The sequence below is a fragment of the Panthera uncia genome (genome assembly GCF_023721935.1).
Source record: "Panthera uncia isolate 11264 chromosome B2 unlocalized genomic scaffold, Puncia_PCG_1.0 HiC_scaffold_24, whole genome shotgun sequence".
In the NCBI taxonomy this organism is placed as follows: Eukaryota; Metazoa; Chordata; class Mammalia; order Carnivora; family Felidae; genus Panthera; species Panthera uncia.
Window position 1 is genome coordinate 75,049,173 of NW_026057580.1, and position 12,631 is coordinate 75,061,803.

The 12,631-nt window shown below is 44.4% G+C and overlaps 1 protein-coding gene across 3 annotated transcripts in view; it reads left to right on the forward strand.

Annotated features, from left to right (window-relative positions):
* Nucleotides 1–6,260: 6,260 nt before the first annotated feature.
* Nucleotides 6,261–12,631, forward strand: part of DCBLD1 (discoidin, CUB and LCCL domain containing 1) — an 88,122-nt gene continuing 81,751 nt past the window's right edge. For all 3 annotated transcript variants that reach the window (XM_049654244.1, XM_049654243.1, XM_049654245.1), the window contains exon 1: nucleotides 6,261–6,495. In XM_049654244.1, coding sequence (XP_049510201.1) covers nucleotides 6,276–6,495 — 220 coding nt within the window. In that variant the 5' untranslated portion in view covers nucleotides 6,261–6,275. The remainder of the gene's footprint in view (nucleotides 6,496–12,631) is intronic.

Genomic DNA, 12,631 nt, shown 5'->3' on the forward strand with positions numbered 1-12,631 from the left:
TAAAGTTGAGGAACTTTCTATTTCTATTTTCCAGTTGTTTTCATGAATGACTGCTGAATTTTGCCAAGTGTTTTCTCTGCATCAATTAATGGATAGTATGTAATTCAAAGTCTTACTGTTAATGAGGAAGAGAGTTGAGTATGTTCCAGTTTTCAGGGTATATATACCTCAGGAATAAAGCCAACTGGGTTTACCTTCAAGAAGGGACAGAAAACATTGGCCTGAGAATGTGGAGCTGAAGTTGTTTTTCAATAGCCCCTCTGCTATGGACTGACAAATAGGGACAGGGTAGAAAGGGTAGAAACTGTTTAGCTAATATTTCAACCAAAGTCTGCGAAACCTGTAGTCTTAAAGATTTCATTTGGCACGTTTAAGAAGGCAGCAGAGTGGCTAAGAGCAGGGAGGGGGCGAGGAGGGGAAAGACGAGACAGCCTGGTGTCAGACTGCTGGGCTCTCTATGGGAGTTCTGCTAACAAAGTAGCAAGTCTTTTGGATTCCTTTTAACCTGCCTCTCAATCTCCTCATTCTATGTTCTCTATTCAAATAAAAATTCCATTAACTAAGAGAATTGTTGTCTAAATAAAGACTTCAGAATCAAACCCATAAAAGCCTCTCTGTGTACTTAGAAATTTCTGTGCTAAGAAAAGATTACTCAACTTCTTAATTTCAAGATTTTTATCTCTCTTTTTTTCCAACCTATGATCATCTCCATGTGGTCTGGAATCGTGATTTTTTTTTTTAAGTCATATGACATAAACATTCAGATCTTTTAGGGAAAATGGAAAACATCCTCTTTGAAAAGGCAAAGTCTGTCTCTTAAACAAGCCGAAATTCTATCCTTCACTTGTTTAACTAAATGAAGACCTTTTCTTGAGATGAAGCCCATGAAGTAGGAGATAAAAGGCTGTAGAAAAGAAAAGCAGATTCTAGTTTTTAATAGTAGTCTCATTTCCTACTCATCGTTAGGACTTTTTATTTTAAATTTCACTGAGTTTCTGCATTCAAGATGTTTATTAGGATACAAATTAGTAGGTTTGTATGGAATTTACAAACCCCTGTTTGGAGACAGAGCTGAGGGGATCTTAGGGATGGCCAGCCACCTCGGTCAAGGTCTTCCTGCTCCAACACTTATCCTGTTGCTGAAGAGAAATGCATCTCCTGCTTAAATGGACTGGTGACTGCAATGGTCTTTGTTTTCTTCAAAATATAAAGTCAAATCATGTGTAGGGATGTGGGGGAAGGAACGAAGATAAAAATCAGTACCTAATCTCTTAGCAGAAGCTGAGATAAATGGCCCAGGCTTTTGGATGGAGAGCCCTCATTTTTCCCAAGCTTCATGATTTCCCTCACTGTCAGCACAGGTGAGGTGTTTGTGGATGCTCTACTCCATCCACAGCAGATGTCTGTTTTATGAAACCCTCAGCCCTCAGGTATATGAGAATCACATGGGCAGCCCAAGGGATGGGGTCAATTCTCCTTTAAAGTTTTTGTTTATGTTTTCAGCTTCCAAGAATGCTTTCCAGAGATCCCAAGGGATCACCTCCACTCTCCCAATGGCTCACATTAACATCAAGACAGTATCCTGGATGTCTAAGCAGGAAGTATCACAGACTGTCTGGTCCTCTGAGCTCCATTTTTCAACTAGGTCTTACCGTTGGGCTCTCTTCTGCCTGCCAAGTCAGTTTAGGGAGAATCCTCCACCATATTGGACCACCTTGGATCTTCCTCACCCTTGAAACTTGATCAAGTTTCTCATCCTCCACCTTTAATGTAGGAGTCCTTGACCTGTCTTAACCCTGTTAAGTGAGTTTAGCAAGAATGCCCCTATTCTTGATGTCTCCTCTTAATTATTTTCCATCTATGCCCCCCTTACCCTGTTCATCCTGGAAATCCCAGGATGTCTTTGCTGTATTCAGAGTTAAGCCTGATCTCTCTTCCCTCTTGCCATAGTCTTGACCCCTGTTGCAATATTCCCATAGAAAGTCTTCCTTACTGAGTGTCAGAATATATATATATTTTTTACTTTAATAGGGATGAGGAATGGGAATGATCCCGCACTCCTACTTGTTGCCTTCACACATGAGAACCACTAAAATAATCAGCCTTGTTTTTCTTCCATGTTTATCTAATAACCTCTGCTGGTTTCTACCTTCCTAAGTTGTTTTAAAGCTGAAGAAAATATCCCTCACCATTTTATAGTTCTCAGTGTCAATAAATTGACATTGGTGCTGTCTTTTATAATTCCTGTGATTAAGTTAATTATAGAGCAGTATCCCAAGTTCAAAGAAATTGACAAAAATCAACTTTCTGGAGCTGCAAAAGGGAGGACCAGAATGTGAGATCTGACCACAGTGAGCTACAACATTTAAGAATCCATGCTAGATCTTAGATGACACAGCTACCTACTGAACACCAGCAACCAAAAGTCAATAGGGAGTTAGAGATGAGGAAAGAACGTGTGTGATGCAAACTATCTGGGCTGTTGCGTTCAGAATTTAATCTTCCTTCTCCCTCAATGCCTACACCTAAGACTCACCTGTTTCTAATGTCTATCTTTCAGATCTACCAATGGCTTTATCCTGACCTGGAGATCTTACTAAAATGCAGATTCTGCTCAGAGGTCTAGGCAGAGGTGTGGACAGGAGTCTGCATTTCTAAAAAGCTCACAGGTGTTTTGATGCTGCTGGTCCAGTGGTCCCCTGCCCCTTTGAGCACAAGAGGCAGGTGCCATCATCCCTAGGCTTGGAGTATTGCCACAAACTCCTAATTGGTCTCTCTGTCTCTTTCCAATCCATTTCCCGCCCCACAGCCAGTGTGCTCTTTCAAAAATCAAATCTCAACAAGTTCCTCCACTTTCCTTGCTTCCCATTGCCCTGGGCACCCTCAGATCCACCCCTGCCTCCTGCCACAACTTCAGGCGCCTACTCCTGTCTCACGCTCACTGTTCCAGCCACAATGAATTCGGCTCAGTTCCTATGAGCACCCTATGATCTCTATCTCTGAGCTTTCTCACAAATTCTTCTCATTTGACAAACAATATTTCCCTTCTAATTCCCATCTTCACTCCTCCCAACTCTTCCAGGCTTTTGAAACCCCAGCTATATACCTTTCCTTCCTTGGTGATTCTCTAACACTCTGGACTTTTCCCATCATTGTACTTATGAGCCCATGTAATTACTTTTCTCAAGTTTCTACCATTGGATTATGAATGGAGAGAGAGAAGCACCTGTATTTGTTTTCATTGTATCTCCATCAGATTGTTTTGCATACAGAAAAGTTCAAAATGTATTTCTAGGGTTGAGTTTATTGAATAACTGAAAAAGAGGGAGCATTCAGGAAGTAGAAGCCTACTTGGGTTTCAAATTTATATCCCATTTGGTCTTCTTCATAGATCACAACAGGGTTACCAAATGTTAAGGATACAATTGATGAGGTTGTCAAATTGAAGCACAATCTAAAGCTTTCTAAATACTTTAGAATAATAGGCTTGCAGTTCTGTTTAAGTTCTGTCTTGCCTAAGCAATACAGAATACATATTATGTATGCAAAACAAGGCATCTCTGACCAGCTAGCTGCCCCCTAGTTTTACAGAAGAGCTGGCAAATGTAAACATAAACTGCAGTAAGATATGCAAAATATGGAAAGACTGGATGGTAAATGAGGAGACAGGTTAAATGTGGAGTTGCTCTGTGAGAAACCCTTCCAGAGAGGTTTCACATGATAAGCAGTTCTTTCATCTTAATATGTGAGATGCTATACGTGGATCCTAATAATTATAACTTCAATAGAATCTCCAAACTTTAAGTTCTGAGATTCCACGATGCATTATTTAAAAAATCATAGTGGAATCTTCTCAAGAGTAAAACAGACACACATGCTGAACATGAAAGTCTATATGATTGAAGTAGATCAATTTGGTAAGGTCTATGTATTTCATTACATACAAAACTATAATTGACTGTTGTATTTTCATAGTTTTCTTTCATTATGCTTTGCTTTTATTTTTTCAAGAAAAGCATGGCATAATGAAAGCCCTAGGATCTAGTTGGCCTTCTTGTTTGGTCATCGTTACCAGATCCTAAACCTCGCCTCTGATCTGGCTCAGGATTCTGTTGTAGAATAGATTAATTCATTCCCATGAAAGTATTACCTGAGATGGAAACGGTCACCTCTGGGAGCCCACCTGGCTCACCCTGTGAATTCCTCACTTGTAAACAATACTCTCATTGTCTTCATTCATTGCTCACAGATCCTCACCTGTTGGAGGGCAGCAGCAGCTGCCCCAACTCACTTCCTTAGAAGGAATGAAGAGAAAAAAGAAACAGGGAAAGCTGGAGTTAGGGGGTAATTCAATGTTTTAAAGTATCCTTTTTGTTTATTGTGTGAGAATATTCAACATTTTCATGGGTGTGAATTTACTTTTAAATATATATTTTTTAATATTTATTTTGAGAGAGAGAGAGAGAGAGAGCACAGGAGCAGGGAAGGGGCAGAGAGAGGGAGGGAGAGAATCCCAAGCAGGCTCCCTGCTGTCAGCAAGGAGACCCACGCTGTGGGGGTGGGAGCTGGATCTCACAAATGTGAGATTATAACCTGAGCCAAAATCCAGAGCCCCTTGCTTAACTGACTGAGCCACCAAGGTACCCCTGAATTTACTTTTAATACCAATGTGATAAACCTATTTATTGAGTACTTCTTACATGCTAGAACTGTATATACATACTTTATGTCCTCACTGTGACAGCCAGGACAATTACGTATTCTATTCCCCCAAAAAAGTGAGGCCCAGAGAGGATCAATCCTAGTCAGTGGCTGATCCGGGATTCAGGCTTGGATCAGCCTCATTTCTAAAGTCCAAGCTCTTTCCCGTAGGCTCTAAGTCCAAGCTCTTTTCCCGTAGTCTCTGCCGTCTTTGAGAAAGCAAAGCCCAAAGACAAACTCATTGGAAATTTCAACAGGGTTTTTACCTGGTTAAAAAATAATGACAGACGAAAAAATGAATGCATGTATAAACAGAGTCTAGCTGGGTATCCAAAGAGCATGCAGCTGGCGAATATTGGACCTCAGCGGGGACTAGCAGGTGTTAACTATGGCTGCGTGTTACCTAGGAAAATTGCAGGGTGCAGCAGTGGAGGAAGCACGGGAGACCTGCAAGCAGGCTGAAGATATCACAGTCTTTAAAATATGTATTTAATCTGTCCACGTTCATTTGCACTGCCACTTCCCCATTCAACTACTCGGTAATAGCCTTGTAAATCTCCACTCTTCATGCTTGCCCTCCCCCAGCCCCGCCCCAGCCCTTCTCCACACCCCCGGAGAATCAGTGCGCTCGTCCGAACCTTCCGTGGCTGCTCTCTAGTCCGAGGGTCAAGTTAAACAGCCTTTACGTGGCCTTCCAGGCCCTCCACGTTCTGGCGCCTGCTGCGTGCACGGGCTTCCACCTCTTGCCATGTAACCACCTGTGCACCCTGCTCCAGACACCCTGGCCTCTTCCTCCCTCAGTTCCTTCGCACTCTGCGGCTGTCTTCCAGTCCCCCGCCCTCTGCTTTCCCAAATCCCACTCAGTCTCAGTTTAGAAGCCACTTTTTAAGTGAGGCCTCTCCTGGCTGATTGCTCCCCCGCGGTCTCTTCACCCGCCATCTAATTAGATCTTCCTGAATGTGCTCCCCAAGTAGTCTTCATGTTACCTATTGCAAATTGCATTATACACTTGCCTGATTATTTTTAACGTCTGCAAGTGTCACAAGGGTTTATTTAGCACTGTGCCTGTCTGCCACACTGCTGGAACTTAATAACTTTTGAATGAATGAATGGAGGGACTTGAATTACATTTTAATTGTCACCATCATCAACCTATCAAACAACATTTCGAGTTCTCCAGTGCTGCTCTCCTGGCTTTCCCGCCCCCGTGGGGTTGGCAAAGCCCTGGTGGAGAGCAGCCTTTCTGACGCACCCACCGCGGGCTCCGGAACTCTGGGGAGGACCTAGGCACAGCGGGGCTCAGGGCAGGTCCTCAGGCCAGGTGTCCCTCTGTCTCCCAGGTTCACGTGCATTGGGGGAAGAGCGGCGGAAGAAAAGGGGAGAGTGAAGCGAGGAGCGCCGGGTACCTACTGGAGACCGCGGGCCGAGTCTGGTGCGCCTCCGGCCTCTCGGCCAGCAGCCGCCAGGGAGCTCGACTTCCTCCTTTGGGGGCCGGCGCGCGGGGCTGGGCTGGGCTGGGCTGGGCTGGGCGGGGCGGGCGACGCCCCCGCCGGGCTGGGCTCCCAGCCGCCCCAATGGGATTCGGTGCGGGGCCGCGGCTGCGCCCAGTCCCGGCGGCGCGCTCGGCCGCGGAGGAGGCGGCCCGGCCGGGGCAGCGGAGCCTCTACGCCCGCGGAGGGGAGGCCGAGCGAGCCAGGCTGGCGCCCGGGGGGGCCATGGTGGCGGGCGCCCGCGGTCTCCTGGCCCTCCTGCTTGTGGTCTCCGCCCCGCTCCGGCTGCAGGCGGGCGAGCTGGGTGAGTGGAGCGCGGCCGGCGGGGGTGGGCCGGGCCGGGCCTGGAGGGACCCGGCGCGGGAGGAAGTGGGGTCTCCGCCTGCACCCCGAGGAGTCCTGCCCTTTCTGGCCGACGGCGGCTCGAGTATAAAATAGTTACTGAATTTCGGATCGTCCCCCCACCCAACTCCTTCCTTCTCCGCTCAACGAGAGAAGCAACTCGACGCCTGCCCGCGTTCGCTCTTCTTGCCCCGAAGCCGGGCTCACTCGGCTCCCAGACTTCCTGACTCCGCCGGCCCCGGGAGAAGTGACATGGCCCCGAGGTGGCGACCCCGGCCGCCACAGGGGAGAGCCGTGTGTGGGGACGCTGCGCCCAAGCCTCCCTTGACAAGGCTGCCGAGCTGCTGGGCGGCCGGGGCGCTCCGTGCGCGGCTGCGATCCTAGCGGGTGCGTTCGCGGCTTGTAGGAACCGGGGGCAGATGTTTCCCCGGGGTTGTGGCCAGGGGGCCGGCGGGCCGCCCTGCCGCTCCTCACTCGTGTGCCGCCTGCGCCCCAAGTTGGAGTCCTGTGGCTCCTTCTTGGGTGTTTGAGCGAGTCGACTCCCGACCAGGCTGCTCTTTCTGTGGACCTGGTCCTTGGTTTCAGGTTGGACGTAATTAATTAATCCACAGCCCAGTTTGCCTCTGCGCATCCACCTGATTAAAACAGTAAGCCGTTTCACCAGCCCTAGACAAATCCTTGTTAATTAGTTCTTTCCTGATAGGGCAGCTTTCTGCGGCTTTGCAGTTCATGTTTCTTTCCTTCCCTACTTCTGCCCCTATACAACCGAGGTTATTGAATAGCACTAACCATCTAGAATATTTTGACAGCTCTCCCACCCCCACCCGTGTTTTCTAATGAAGCAAGTTTCACTGCTAAACCAAATGCTGGCGCTTTTTTTTCCCCCACTGAACCACATATCCATTCCCAGTCTGAAGCATGGCTACTTAAGATGTGACTGGTGGTTCCTAAGTTTGCTTACATACCAATTTATTTGTTTCAAAGCTGAAGTTTAGACAAAATATGCCTTGGCACTAATAGAATGCTATGCATATCCTAAAAATTTAATAAATATGTACGCTTTGGGGGCGCCTGGGTGCCTTAGTCGGTTAAGGGTTGGACTTTGGCTCAGGTCATGATCTCACGGTTGGTGGGTTCCAGACCCAAGTCTGGTTCTGTGCTGACAGCTCTGAGCCTGGAGCCTGCTTCAGATTCTGTGTCTCCCTCTCTCTGCCCCACCCACTCTCACACTCTGTCTCTCAAAAATGAATAAACGTTATAAAATTTAAAAAACATGGGGGCGCCTGGGTGGCTCAGTCGGTTAAGCGTCCGACTTCGGCTCAGGTCATGATCTCACGGTCCGTGAGTTCGAGCCCCGCGTCCGGCTCTGTGCTGACGGCTCAGAGCCTGGAGCCTCTTTCCGATTCTGTGTCTCCCTCTCTCTCTGACCATCCCCCGTTCATGCTCTGTCTCTCTCTGTCTCAAAAATAAATAAAAATTAAAAAAAAAATTAAAAAACATGTATGCTTTTATTGAATATGTAGGATTTTGATCACAGGTATCTTAAGCACTTAAAAAATGTTTCTCATCACTGTTTGAAGATGCAACTTTCTCTTTTTAAGTTTATTTATTTATTTTAGAGAGAGAGAGGGAAAGAGTGGGAGAGGGATAGAGAGAGAGAAAGAGAGAAAGAGAATCCCAAGCAGGCTCCACCTAGCAGGGAGCTGGATCCTGGGCTTGATCTTACCAACCATGAGATCGGGTCCTGAGCGCCAAAAATCAAGAGTCAGTTGCTGAACCAACAGAGCCACCCAGGTGCTTCCCGAAGATGCAACTTTAATACTGCAGGTCTGTGAATCCCTGTGACACTGTGGCCCTGTACTAATCTGGCCAAAACTGCCATCCATCTTTACAAAGAAGTTTCAGATGTGCAAGATCATCCAGGCTGGTGAACAGGTGCTTGGTTCTCAGGGAACAAGTGTGATTGCTTAGATTTTTTATTGAGCTTCAAATTTGAGATTTTATAGCAGTTGACTGGTGGAAGATGATGGTGTCATTCGAGTTTCCATGAAACATCCTATATGTTTAGGATGTTAAAAGAACCAGTAAAGGCATACGTATTCAATCACACAAAAAAAGCAAAACTTAGATTTGGGACATTTACTAAAAAAAAAAAAAAAATCTCCTAGGAACTCTGGTTCTGATACCTCTTGAATGAAGCAATAATCAGTGATTTTTTTTTTTTTGATTATTTCTCACATCTGTGATGTTCCCAATTAGCCCTGGGTCACCTGTTTGGCAAGTGTCCCTAAGTTTAAGCAGGCACACCCATTTGGTCTTGAGATACGCTACTGGCTGTGGTTGGATGGTGGTCATAGGTGTGATTAGCCATCTTCATGTTTACAAGAGGGCAGCCCTGGCATAACGGTCTGTTTTTGATGAGAAGAGGACCGTTTATTCCATTTTACCTTCATTATTCTGGGAGTCAGCCTAGTCTGGTGCTTCTCGGGTCCCAACCTGCCTGATCACGACTGTCTCGGGAAGTTTTGTAAAGCCCCAGCTCCGGATTGTGAATCAGAATCGCCCATGGGGTGGGGCCTGGGAATATGCACTTACAAAAAAATTCCCCCAGGTAATTCTGATTCAAATCAGCTTTGAGATGGCGGAAACATTTTACAATGTAAGGATGATGATAAATGGCTACCATCTGTGTCATGGACAATTTAATATTACACTTTCATTCATTGTGTTCTGTTTCAGGAAACGAATGTGATGCTTTAATCTGAATATTTATAAGCCTAGTCAGTGAAATTATTCCAGTTTTTTATGTCAGAGTCTGGAGAAGCTATACTGGTTCCTTTGTAGGGCTGACGCTTGCCTATCTGGTGCTTTTGCTCTATTTATTTACTTATTTATTTATTTATTTATTTTTTAAGTGGCCACCTCTTCTAGTGTTTATAGCCTGCCAGGCCCCAGACAGTAGGACTTGATGAGCAACATTTGGTCTGACGTCTGCTGCTGCTTCTGCCCTGCTCCTCTGGACCTAGTTAACTAAATTGAGATATTTATACAGATTGTTTCACATGGTTTTTGAACTTCATAACACCACATATAAGTTAATCTTTAGTATTGATTCAATTATTATAAATCTGTAGGCTTAGACTTAAGTCTTCTTACCTTTATTATAAGTTTTGAGAATAAAATACCCTAATTCATGTGAAGATTTTGTGCTAACTAAACATCCCTGATTCTCCCTTCCCCAAAATATTTGGAGATGTGTATGAGAAAGATTTCCTTTTTGTGATCGAAGTGTTAGTGAAGAGTAAAAATAAGCAGTGTCTAAGGAAACTTGTAAGCATAGAACTGGATACTTAAAAATTGCCTTAAAAATTCTGCCCAACTCTTATTTGTTACTATTGGAAGGTTTATTCTTAAGTCATCACTTGTGTATATTTGGTTAGAGATGGGACAGCAGATGTCTGATGTTCTAGGTGAGTGGCTTCTTAAAAGGTAAGCACAAGTTTATTTGGGTAGCTTCTGTATCAGTGTTTGCACCCACCCCAGACTTTCCATCATCTCTGAGGTCTGAGGTTCTGTCTGCCCTTTAGTCTGTAAGTTCTTGAGGGAGTAACTGGGATTGTCGTCATCATCCTGGCACCTGACAGAGGTGCTCAGTAAATGTTTCTTGGGTTGAACTGAACAATCTCTTCATGTTTAGGAGATTATCTTCAAATTGTTTCCTAATTAGTAGAAACTAAGTAATAGAGAATCTACTGAAGTTCTTTATGAAGGTTCATCTGGTGCTTCCATTAATTAATTTGGTTAGCAAGCCCAGCCCCCTTGGAATGCTTTATTTCTGTATGTAAGGATGCCTTTTTTTTTTTAATGTTTATTTATTTATTTTTGAGAGAAAGAGAGCACAAGCACAGGTGGGGGGTGGGGGCAGAGAGAGAGGGAGACAGAATCTAAAGCAGAGAATCTGAACCAGGCTCCAGGCTCTGAGCTGTCAGCACAGAGCCCGATGTGGGACTCAAACCCACAAATCGTAAGACCATGAGCTGAGCCAAAGTTGGACACTTAACCAACTGAGGCACCCAGATGCCCTGTCAGCTGGGTGGCAAGGATGCCTTTTAAATGAAAGAACATCAGGAAGAAGGGAACATGCCAGCAGAACATAGACGGTGCCTTTTGGCTACAGTAGATGTAATTTGTACCACTCAGAAACATTAAGTTGCACCATATAGTTCAGAAAGGAAGTTGTGTTAAAGGATTCATTAAACCAAAGGATGCTATTATGATTTGAACTCTGAATAGTGTCCTGAACTGTATTTATTAACTTTTTATTTTATAAGTTGAACTCCTTAAACTTGTGGTACTGAAACAGACTTGAAAATCACATACAAAACATAACTTGGAAATAGGCTAGACATCTGACATTTATAAGGAATTATGTTTTTATTTTTAAGACGCATGGGAAAGTGAAATTAACTGCACCATTTATCAAAGGTTTTAGTCATGTTAAGGCAGAAAGAACAAAACAAAACCAAAAAAGCTTGTTCAGGGAAATATGGAAATATTTCCTGTAAAGTTTTGGATTTACTGCTATGTGTGTCCTATAGCATAAAGTCTACCCTATACATATTAGAGTAACAAATTTCGTGTTTTTTAAGGAGATAATAACATAACCTCTCCGGAGTTGCACTTAGCACATGGTAAAAGCTCAATGAATGCCAGCTATCTTACTTTTCATTTCTGTTTATTACTACTAATTTGACAAATATGGGGTCCCTTTGTTCTGCCTCCCCCACTGCTTCTAGGACCTCATTTTCTTCCATGCTCCCCCATACTCCCAGCCATACTGGATTTCTTGCCATTTTTCAAAGATAGCAGACATTCTTCTGCCTCAGAGCCTTTGCACATGTTGCCTAAAATAGGCCTGCCCCAAATATCTACATCACTCCCTCCCCCTTCAGTCTTTGTTCAGATGTTCCTTTCTCAGGGAGAATGTCCCTAATCACCTGTAACCCTCCTGCCATCCCCCAGGACTCCTTCTCCCCACCTTCCCTGCTTTCATTTTTCTTGGGAGCACTACCATCTTCCAACAGAATATGTCATTTACCCTTTTATTTAATTTGTCTGACTTCCCCCTAGAAGAATGTCAGGTCTGGGAGGAACTTTGTGCTTTGAACAGTGGCCACCACATGATGGGGCTCAGGAGGGGATGTGTGCTCCCTGAGGACAGGGCGGGTGGGGGGGAGAATGCAGTGGAAACACAGTTCCTGCCCTGTTGTTAAAGACTCAAAGCTGTGACTCTAGCTGAGACTCAAAACCAGAACAAGACAAAGTAATAAAATTCTATGTCTAGTCCCATTGTTATTTATAGACAAAAAGTCTGAAATATGGGTTTAAAATAGAAGAATTCATTCTGGTATATTTGAAGTTTGGCTTTGAGGATAAACCCATAAATATCACCAGACCTTCAGATTTCTTTTTTCTTTAGACTATGGCGTAATCTTGTCTTTTTGCAACTGAAGAGTCATGTTGATGTCATTTTCCAGATGTTCCCTGCTTTGTATATATATAAAAAAATAGTTGTTTGCCGTGGGGGTAGGGAAGTGGGAGAGACTTAATTGTTGGGAAAAACCCACATGGCGATTTCTAGCCCAATGTAGAAATAAATTTTAACTGTGAGCTCTAGTATGCTGAATCCAGACCAACTGTCAAACTTGCCTTTCAGTTGGATTGAAGAGAGTTTATTTTTGTTTTTTGGTTTTGTTGTTGTTTGTTTTTTGGCCAGGGGTAAGGGGGAGGGGAGAATAATAGGGGAGAGTAGAGATGAAAGGAGCTTTTTATAGTCTCCACCAGCACCTGGTACAGTTCCTGGTAGAGAAGGGGTTCCAGATAACTATTTCCTAGTCGGTGCATGAATGGTGTGGCTAAGGTTTGAGAGAATGAAGTGAATGGTGATATTCACTAAGTTGTTGTAAACAGAATTGCATACATGACTATTGTGATGACTTAGGAAACACTCTGAACGTATTCAAGAAAATAATTAAATTCAACTCTGAAAAGGTTTGAGAATCTTTGAGACTCCTTTACAGGCAGCACCAGGAAAGCTT